The sequence below is a fragment of the Pipra filicauda genome, unplaced genomic scaffold (assembly GCF_003945595.2).
Source record: "Pipra filicauda isolate LSUMZ 115617 unplaced genomic scaffold, ASM394559v2 scaffold244_size1468961_pilon, whole genome shotgun sequence".
In the NCBI taxonomy this organism is placed as follows: domain Eukaryota; kingdom Metazoa; phylum Chordata; class Aves; order Passeriformes; family Pipridae; genus Pipra; species Pipra filicauda.
Window position 1 is genome coordinate 804,048 of NW_024104359.1, and position 10,016 is coordinate 814,063.

Below are 10,016 nucleotides of genomic sequence, written 5' to 3' on the forward strand. Positions count from 1 at the left end.
GCACAAAGTTAAACAGCAAATCAAATTACAACATTTTACCGTTGCATTTCAGGAAGACTTTAGAAATTTACTTTTTTTTTTCTACTTCTTCTCTTTTTTTCTTTTCCCTTGCTTTTCTCCAGCGGTGTGCTATGACTTTCTTTGCCTCAGTTCTGTATGTTGGCTGTTGTCTCATGGAACACCTGTCTAAGTGTTGCGGATTTGGCATTTTCATGACATGTATATACTTTAAAACCACTGTTTCTGGAAGAGCTGCACTTCTTTCTACCTGCAAAGGAGAAGTTGTGGTGCTCTCCATCTCCTTTGCTTTAGGCTGCCAAGAAAACTGCATCATCCCCTTCTGACACTTCTGCTTGGCATGAATAAACCAGATCTTCCTCTTTGTCCCACAGAGGTGTTTCTAATACACTTTGTATGCATGTGCACTTTGGCTGAAAAGATCCTGATAAATCAGTGTGGAGATAAAACCTGTTTCAAAACTCCTGTCCCTTCTCCTCTCTGGAATATCGAGTCTTTCCACCACGTGTCCTGCCAGCAAGTTTACACCGAGGCAACTACTTTTTACTGAGAAATTAGTTTGGACACACTATAATTAACATGTTGACTTTAGTCCCAGGTGGAGGAATACAAACAGCTGAAGGACACCCTCAAAAAAATACCGAGTTTCCGACAGCCTGAGAAGCTGGAAGGAGGAAATGAGCAGCCTGAGGTGCGAGGACTGTCCCCCCACAGCGACCTCCCAGAGCACCAGGGACCTGTGACCCAGGAGCACCAGGAGGTAGGAAGTGCTGACTGGCTTCATACACCACAGAAATGGTTCTTATTCAGCAAAACCTGTGCTGAAAGTCTGTTAGAAGTGTGGTTTTATTTCTCAGATCTTGAGTAAAGCAGTGAGGAACGGTTTGATCTTATTGATAAAAATATATTCATGGTGACCTTTTCTCATGTGACTGTAAGGCAGTTTTAAGTGTATTTGTGTCAGCTGTTTTAAGGAGTTGTTAAAAATCTTAACTTAGGTGGTCTCTAAAATTTTAAATACCTCACGTGTTACAGAAAAGCTTGAACAAGTTCTGAAGAAATTGTGTCTTATAAAGTTCCAGTGGCACATTAAGGTCAGGGTCTTTAAAACTGGCACACTCTCCAGTGTTCAAGAAGAAAACATGAAGTCTGGATGTTACAAAATCAGTTGTGTTTTTGTTTTACAAGAATTCTGAGCCGGCAGAACCCACAGGAAATAAAAATCATGGAATCATTCAGGTTGGAAAAGAACTTTAAGATCATTGAGTCCAACCATTAACCCAACACTGCCAAGGCCACCACTAAAATGTGTCTGTAAAATACAAAATTGTAAGAGTTTTTGTTCCACTTCAGATAAAATGAGGCTTAACCTGCTCAGTGATGTAACTGTACAACACCTTGTGTAGCTGTGCAGAGCCAAGAATCACTAGGGACACTGTTTGGCAGGAGGAGTAGCTTGTTCCAAACCTTGGCCCTCCTGACAGCAGGTTCAGTGCTCCAGGCTGGGATAAAGGATCTATATCTGTCCTTGGCTCTCTCGAAACTAAAAAAACCCCATAATATCTTGTACACACATAATCCTGTGCGTGTTTTGCAGAATGAGAAGCCAAAAGAGAGAGGAGAAATAAATACCCAGGAACAAGCAGACAGGGCTGAGCCCTTCCATCTCCAGAGAAGGGCTAATGAGGGCCAGCATCCCAAAGAACTGAATATTCAGGAGCAACAAGAGGCTGGAGAAGATGTCGAGCAACGTGCTGATCAAGTTGAAGAAGAACGCAAAAAGGAACTTCAGGAGGAAGAAATGGAGCAGGCAGGTCAGCCTGAGCACTTAGGGGAGGAACAGGATCAAGTCCCAGAAGAGCATGAATGGAAAAAGCAGGAGCAGAAAGAAGAAGAAACCAACATGTTGGGTGATCACCTCCAGTCAGAGGTATGGAGCTCCTCTAATTGATCAGATTTGCTGCTTAAATGAGGCTGCTCTTATCATTGCTGGTCCTGCATTGCACTCACCTATTCCTGGGTAAAACCAGTGTTGTGTTTATAGAAAGTTTGGGATTCAGAGCACTCACTGCTTTTTAGATAAAATTCACATTCATAGAAAATTTGGGATTCAAAGCACTTGGTTGCATAGGATTCAGGCTCAGCTTGAGCACACTTGTACTGCAGTGCTGGCCAAATCTTAATGAACATTAATTCTGCTGATAAAAAGCAACGGATGGATAAAAAAGAGCAGCAAACTGAATCTTGTCTCCTGCTTTAAATCTGAGGCCTGTGGCAGCTGCTGAAGCACACAGCAGGTGAGAATGGGGCTTATCTTCAGCCCTGTGATGGAGAGATGTCCTGCTTTGCTAATGTGATGCATCTCATCAAATTGAGGTGTGTTTCCTTGTCAGATAAACCTGCCTTCTGCAAACACTTTGCTATCTAAATGCTCATCATCATTTGACAGGAAATTTTAACTGCCAGGTGAACATGACTGGAATAGCCAAGGGAAATCAATGCTCAGCAACAGCCAGTTGTGCTCTGTGCAGCCCTAAATAAAACCAGCAAATCCTGGATTTGCATTCTAGATTGGATCTCCAGTGGAAAATGTATTTTACTGGCCTCGCCTTAGGCTTTGTTAACACTCTCTCTGCTGGCAGATTAATTGTGTAACTCCGGGGTGATGAGAAGCTGTTGCTGAAGAGGTGCAGTGGGTCAGAACAGCAGCAGTGGGTTAAGCTGTGAAACTGGAGTTATTTTAAGTTATTGCTGAGTGTAAAAAATGTGCAGTGTCTCACTCAAGGCTAAAAGCAACCCCCACTGAGATTACCAGTGAAATCAATGGAAACATTTGCTGTCTTGTCAGCCATCAAAACCTCCTTAGACTGGTAGTAAATTGGGGGGGGTTATATTATTGATATGTGAGAAAAGGAAAGGTTGGCATCCCTCAACACATGATCTTCTCTTGTTCCACAAACACCTCAACACTTCCAGTCTGTGTTAAAGAAAAAAAAAAAATAAACTTTAAGCAAAGATGGGAAAACTTAAAATAATCTTGCTGTAATTTTGCTGCACAGTTTTCCCTCTGGACAGGTTTCTCCCTGCTTGTTCCTGATCACTGAAACGATGATTAATCTGTGGCTAACACATTTCTTGGACAGATAACACCAACAAAAGCTGTACCAAAGAGACAAAAACCAGCTTATGAGCAACAGCTGGAGCAGCAGCATCTTGGAGCCCAGAGAGCAGAGGAGGCCAACCAGCTCCGGCAGCACCAGGAGTCGCTGCACCAGCAAAGGCTGCGGGGGCAGATCCTGAGGCAGCAACAGCTCCAGGAGAAAGAGCTCCAGCTCCACAAACAGGCAGAACAAGGGGAAAAACTCTACAAAACCCAGCTCAGGTTAAATTCTTCTATGTGAATTTGTCGTGGTCTGTGCTCGAGGTTTTGTGGTGTGAGCCCTGTTTTGCTCTCTTGTCCCTCAGGGCAGTTTCCCAGGGGGTCCTGTTGACTATTTCCTTGAAGAGCTGGAATTTTGCTTTCCTAAAATTCAGGGTCTTGACTTTGCTCTTTGCCTGACCCATAGCCATGAGCACTGTGAACTCCAGACAGAGGTACAAACACAAAGTTGGTGTAGCAGGACAGGAAAGTCTTTGTTCTATCAGATGTATTTCAGGGAAGGTGATGGGAGAAAATATCTGGTAATAGAAAGTGAAATTGGAACCCATTCTGGCAGGTGCTGAGAGAGGCAGAGGTACAGGTGGAGGGTTTGTTTATTAAAGCAGAAACACACTTTTTTGAAACTGAAATGATGTTTGGCATTTAATGTTCTCAGCCAACAGGCTCATTATGATAACATGGACCAGGATATTGTACAAGGGGAAGAAGAGCAAGGGATTCAGGAAGAGGAAGGAGGTAAGCAAAGATTCCTGTTCCTGCCATGCTCACAGGTTCCCTGTGTACTGCCTTGCATGGGAGACTTTAATATTCATTTCATATGCAGTTTGGATTCAAGTGAAACATAAACTTGCAACTTAAAACCAGAAGCTCAAATAACCCTGACTGAACTGACTGAGTGGAATAGAGGAATTACTAAAGATCATATTCACATTCCTGAATGAAAAAGTGTCCTTTTGATTGAGCTCCTAGGATAGGGCTTTGTGGATCTTGGTTACATTCCTGGCTCTGTCTATGGGTTTGTTTGATCTCTTTAGATTATATAGAATCATGGAGTGGTTTGGGTAGGAAGGGACTAACTGAAAACTGCTCTAATACAATAATAACCTAAGAAATTTTTCAGCTTATGAACATGACAACCAGCACCAGGATGAAGGTGAAGACGATGATCAAAATAATGCAAATGAACAGCAAGAGCCAGAACATCAAGCAGAAAATCAGCAGGCTGATGAATCAGTGAGTATGAATTAAGATGCTGCAGATTGCAATCGTTACTGAAGTGAGAACCCACACGTCTCATCTGACATGATTGTGTGTTACAGAAATAAGATGAAGAGAGGTCTGCTAGGGAGACAGGTTTGACAGTTTAAAACAACATCTGAAATCTATTTAAAGCTGTCCTTATTGATTTGGGAAGAAATCAAAAAGAAGCTTCCTTGTTGGAAGCAAATTGCTTATTTCCACATTCCTTTGATCTGTGCTTTAGGTGGAATAAAGGATTTGGACTTAGCTGGGACTTGAACAGGTAAATTTGACCTCAGAAAAATAACACGAGTGGTCAGTCAAAAAGAGCTGAGATGGTATTTTTGATGCTGTGGTTAGTTAAGAGCGTAAGAGCCAGCTCAAGAGCCACAGAAACCAGCTGGAGTCAGTACAGAACTGTGAGGCCTTGAAGGAGGATGTAGGTGAGCACTGAACTGACTGCACAGAGACCTGGGTGCAGCAGAGTCAGTCCTGTGCCTTCCCCCAAACTCCGTCTCACCTGCTGCTGTGGAACATCAAGAGTATTTTCTTTACTCCCCTTCAGAAAATTAAAGTGTATAGTAAATAATTCCAGAGGACCTTTAACTTGTTAGCTATAAAGTTACAGAACTGCTCTTACTGAATGATAAGCAGAAAGAAAATGCTCCTTTTCTGGATGGCAAAGATGAAAGGTGAGTGTTGTTTTGTTTTATTACAGACATAGACAAGGTCAATAGTGCAGGACAGCCTGGTACTGAAGGATCACATCAGCTCTCTGGAGCCAGGAGCATTTAAACCCTTATCTTTGTTCACCTGGCCTTATCAGGCCCTGTCAGTTGTCAGATAGTCAATAAACAAAAGTTGTTCAACTGCCTCTGTGAAACAGGTCATGAGATTTTAGCAGACAGACACCTGTACTTCTGCTCTGTCTCTGCCCAGTGCTGAGGTGCTTTTACCCAGCGAGCCCTGATCCTGTAGAGATTCCAGCTGGTGTCAGTGGGGATGGAGTTGGTTCTAGCACAGCTCATGCCAGTGTAGCTTTCAAGGGAAAGGGAGTTTGACCATGAGCTAAAAATGTGCGTTTAACATTCACTTCTGAAAATTGCAGAAGGCAGCCATGGAAGATGTGAATCCTGCTGACGACCCCAATAATCAGGGAGAAGATGAATTTGAGGAAGCTGAGCAAGAGCGAGAAGAAAACCTACCAGATGAAAATGAAAAGCACAAGGAAGCCAGTCAGAAACAAGGACATCCAGGAATGGAAGAGCACTTGGTGGTCAGTAAAGGGAAAGGAGGAACCCACAGGGCCTCTTCAGGAGGTCAAATGCTGCACATTTCAACCCTGTTAAAGCTGTAAACTCCTCCAGACAGAGACAAGCTGTATTGTTATGGCTTTGGTCTTTAGTGGTGTGAATATTCCACTGTTTTCCTGCTTAGTATGGAAGGTCTTGCTGTATTCTGTGAAGTAGTTTTTCTTATAATCATCCTGCAATTTTTCAGTTGAGGGCGGTTTTGAATCACATAACCAGGCTCTCACTGCTGCTGATGAAGGAACTCAAACTTCTTATGCCATTGTTGTTATTTTAGCTGTACATGGAGTTTTAGTTCCAGAACAAGAAGCTTTAATCTTCAGTCTTCTAAAGTTAATAGACATGCACTAGAACTGAATTGTTCTGTGATCTTTGTGCAGATGGCAGGAAACCCCGACCAGCAGGAAGACAATGTGGATGAACAGTACCAGGATGAGGGAGAAGAGGAGGTAAGAACACAGACCTCAAGCATATATGGACTTAGGTAGCAGAGCACATCTCCATTAACATTCAGCCTTGGTATCCTTTATAACTGCAGCATGAACCCAAGTCACTTTGTCTGACTTCAACAAACCTGGAAAGCTTTTGCCATTACTCTGCTGTCCCCTTCTGGATACATTCAGGGTTTCTCATGCAATCCATCAGTCTTCCATGCCACACAGTGTTAATTGGGCAATAATTGAAAAGATTAAGCCAATCACAACACAAGAAAAAATTCCTGGAAACCTCAAGGTCACAGAAAACCTCATTAATGGCTAATCACACACTGCCGTTCTGGGCAAACTGCTTCCTTGGCCACTCACTCACTCTTTAGCTCTGACTTTGATTTATTGGTGCTCCTCCTGAGCAATCCAAGCTATTTGCAGGCAGGAGCCACGCTGCAGGCCCTCAACACCTACCTGATTCATTCCTGCTCTCTGCTTCACACATAATGCTGTACAAAAAGCAGTGGAATCAGCTGCTCCTTACTCCCTCCTGGAGAGCACTTTGTCTGGATTAGCTGGGATGCACTCAGCATTCACCAGTTCAGAATACTGTTCCTGACATCAAACCAGCTCATTAGGAACTGGGAACGATTGGCTTCTGGCATCTCCTTTTTGGCTTACAGGAAGCAGTTCAGTACATGGGCTATGCCCAGTGTGCTTACTGGAAGTAGTAAAGTGTGAGCAGGGGTTGAGTGAGCAATCCAGAGAGACATAAGATGCTGTAAAGGGGATTAATTTCTTTAGTAGATTGACTCAAATATTACACATTGCTCTTGAAATCTTTCCCTCAAAGTGATCCTGATGTGAGGGGTGCATCTTACCCAGTTTGCAGGACACTGTTTGGAGCAGATAACAGGATCCTCCAAAAGAAAATCAGGTTTACTGCAAAAAGCATTCCTCTTTCATATTTGCACCTAATGTGGAAAGTGGGACATGGAATTGAGGGAGAGTGCTGACAGAACAGAAACAAGTGAGAGATCCAAGAGCTGATCATCTGGGAAACAGATTCAGCATGACCTGCTCTCTCCAAGGATAGCATTGGAAGAGATTGTTCTTTGCTCCCAATCCCCCACTTGCTCCTTTGTGGTTTTCCGGGAGCAGCTGGCAGAAGGATCCCTCAAATTCTGGGAGAGCATGGCCAAAGTTACCATTAAATACCTGCATTGCATGCCAAAACTGAAATAGTTCTGGGAGTCCACAGTGGGGTGAGAGTGTCAGTAATGATTCTTTTGGTGTATCATGACACAACACTCCTACTATGAAAGACAAGGAGAAAATAATATCTATGTAAAGTTAAAGCATGGGATGGAAGGCTAAATATGTGAGGTGATGATGAGAGGGTCTGTGAGAATTGTAGTTGAAAGTTAGATGCTCTCAGAGGGAGTGAGTTTGCTGATTGTTGGATGTTTATGGGTTTTTTATCCTCCTTTAACCTCTCCATGCCCTCTCCTCCCTCCTTTTAAATCTCCATTCTGCAAAAGCAGCGCTGTGAAAATGTGCACAGTTATGCCACAGGCCACTTTCTAAAAGGAAATTAAACCATGGAGAACATCTCTGTGCTTTGTAGGTCCAGGAAGATTTGACTGAAGAGAAAAAACGAGAACTGGAACACAACGCTGAGGAGCCATATGGTGAAAACGAGGAAAATGTAAGTCCTGGGCAAACCCACAGGTCTGGGGACATGATCAAACCCTGAACACAACTGTGAGCACGTCACAGGGATCTTACATAATTGCTGCAGCTTGCTTTAATCATAGACCTGAAATTTTTATGCCATCCCAACTTCATTTTGCTCATCCTTCCACCTCCACAGCAGTTCTTGCTGCCTGGAGGCCTTGGAAAATCTTCTCCTGTTCCTGTCCATCAGCTCTCACAGCTCCAGCTGACAGTTATTTCACTGCCCTAAAATAAACTATAAGGGAACTGGCACTGAATATCTGTGTGTAATTTTTCCTGTTCTTTTTTTTCCCCCCAATCAGGCAGATGAAAAGAATAACAGAGGGACAGACCAAGAGCAAGAAATGCAAGAAGAGAACAACCAGAAAGAAATTCATGAAGACAATTATGAGGAGGAAGAAGAGGAGGAGGAGGAGGAAGGCAGAGCTGTTGCAGCAAAATCTCGTAGACGAGGGGAGATGTAGTCCCTGCATTTTTCTTTTTCAGGACACAAATTCCTTTTGTAGTTTGGTTTGGTTTGTTTTTTTTTTAAAGAACTTTTTTTTAGGATATTTAATTTCCAAAAAAAAAAAAACAAAACCTTGTGTTTTACACTTTTTACTTTTCTATTAGGTGCCCATATGTTTATATGAATACGGTATTTTGATACTCTAGAATAGGATTTCTTTTCTATTCCAGCTGTACATAAACAGACATCCTCGAGGTTTAATTTTCTCTAATTCTGGGCATGGTTTATAGAGGCCATTTTGGATACATTTTCACCTTGTCCAGGTCTGACAGGGTTGTTTGGTGTAATTTCAGACACATTCAACACTGAAGGAATATTTCTAGTGCCTAAATCCAGTTGACTTTAGTCACTCCAGCTCATTGTCTTCCATGGCAGGATTTATCCTCACTAAGGGCTGGTTATTCCTTGTAACCTCACGAGGACAAGCACAGGCCGAGCTGTTTGCAGGACCAGGCCTTTTCTAGGTGCAGAACAGTTATAAAATATGCAAGCTCTACAAAGCCTTCAGGATGCAGCCAGGTTAACAGCTGTTAATTTTGGCCGCTGTTTATATACACTTCAATTATGCATTTATTTTAATGAGCATACCCAGGTACCTCAATTACACGCACTGCCTGGCAGCTCATGCAGATGGGGGTGTGCTGGAGGAGCTGGGAACCCATTTAGACTTGAAGCTCCAGTATGCCAAATCACAACACTACAGCTGTCACAGGGATGAAGATTTACAGCAGCAACAATTTCGTTGTCCTTGTTAATATATAAAATATTTGACCGGAGAACTATGATTGTGTTGTCTCAGTGCCACGTTTTCTGGAGCCTGCAGAGAGTAACTGAGCTGACATGATTGGTGCAAGATGTTGAACTAAGGCCTTTTTACCTTCTTTTACTTATTTATTTTTTGAAGTCTGTGCTGGGAGGATTTCTGTGTGCCCTGGTGTGAGAATCAGACTCGAGACAAACCCCACAGAAGTTGTTTTGCCCAGCGAACACCTCCAGCACTGCATGTGGAAACCTGAGGGTGGGGGGGACAACACAAAAACTGTGCCTTGGTGTAGGCTATGAACATAATCACAGTGCATGAATCTATACAATATTTGTATTGGTACAGACACTAGTTATTTAATATATGTTAAAGGAGAAGGGGAATCTGGATTTCCCAGGCTGTGCCCCATTGCTGGAAATGAGGCCCGGGGGAGCTCCCCAAAGTGTGTGTTAATATATAAAACGAAGGATTGGGGGTTTTCCCCTTTTTTAATAATGATGCATAGCAATGTTTTTAGTTTTAACTTTTTATATGAATGTAATTTAATTCATTTTTCTACTAACTCAATTATATTAAGTTTTATAGTTGGTTTCCATTCTTTGCAATTTTCCTAAATGTCCCCAACCCAGTGCTTACGTTTCACAGGAAGATTTTTGTCAACAAGTATTTTGGGTTTTCTAGTTACCATAAATAAGATTTACCTTATGTATAAAAAAGTTTACATGAGACTGTAAAATGTATAATATGTACATAATCTTCAGAATACAATTATTTTGGTAAATTGGCCTGTATTTTTAATGTCACGGTTGCAGTATTTAATTATTTGAGGCATAATAAAACTTGACTGCAGTCAATA

At 42.3% G+C, this 10,016-nt stretch overlaps 1 protein-coding gene across 2 annotated transcripts in view; it reads left to right on the plus strand.

Annotated features, from left to right (window-relative positions):
• GOLIM4 (golgi integral membrane protein 4) overlaps positions 1-8,430 on the plus strand; it is a 28,764-nt gene extending 20,334 nt beyond the window's left edge. For both annotated transcript variants that reach the window (XM_027733285.2, XM_027733286.2), the window contains 9 exons: positions 611-778; positions 1,616-1,948; positions 3,162-3,400; positions 3,834-3,913; positions 4,299-4,411; positions 5,526-5,693; positions 6,108-6,176; positions 7,780-7,860; positions 8,192-8,430. In XM_027733285.2, the coding sequence (XP_027589086.1) occupies positions 611-778; positions 1,616-1,948; positions 3,162-3,400; positions 3,834-3,913; positions 4,299-4,411; positions 5,526-5,693; positions 6,108-6,176; positions 7,780-7,860; positions 8,192-8,353 (1,413 nt within the window). In that variant the 3' untranslated portion in view covers positions 8,354-8,430. The remainder of the gene's footprint in view (positions 1-610; positions 779-1,615; positions 1,949-3,161; positions 3,401-3,833; positions 3,914-4,298; positions 4,412-5,525; positions 5,694-6,107; positions 6,177-7,779; positions 7,861-8,191) is intronic.
• The last annotated feature ends 1,586 nt before the right edge of the window (positions 8,431-10,016 follow it).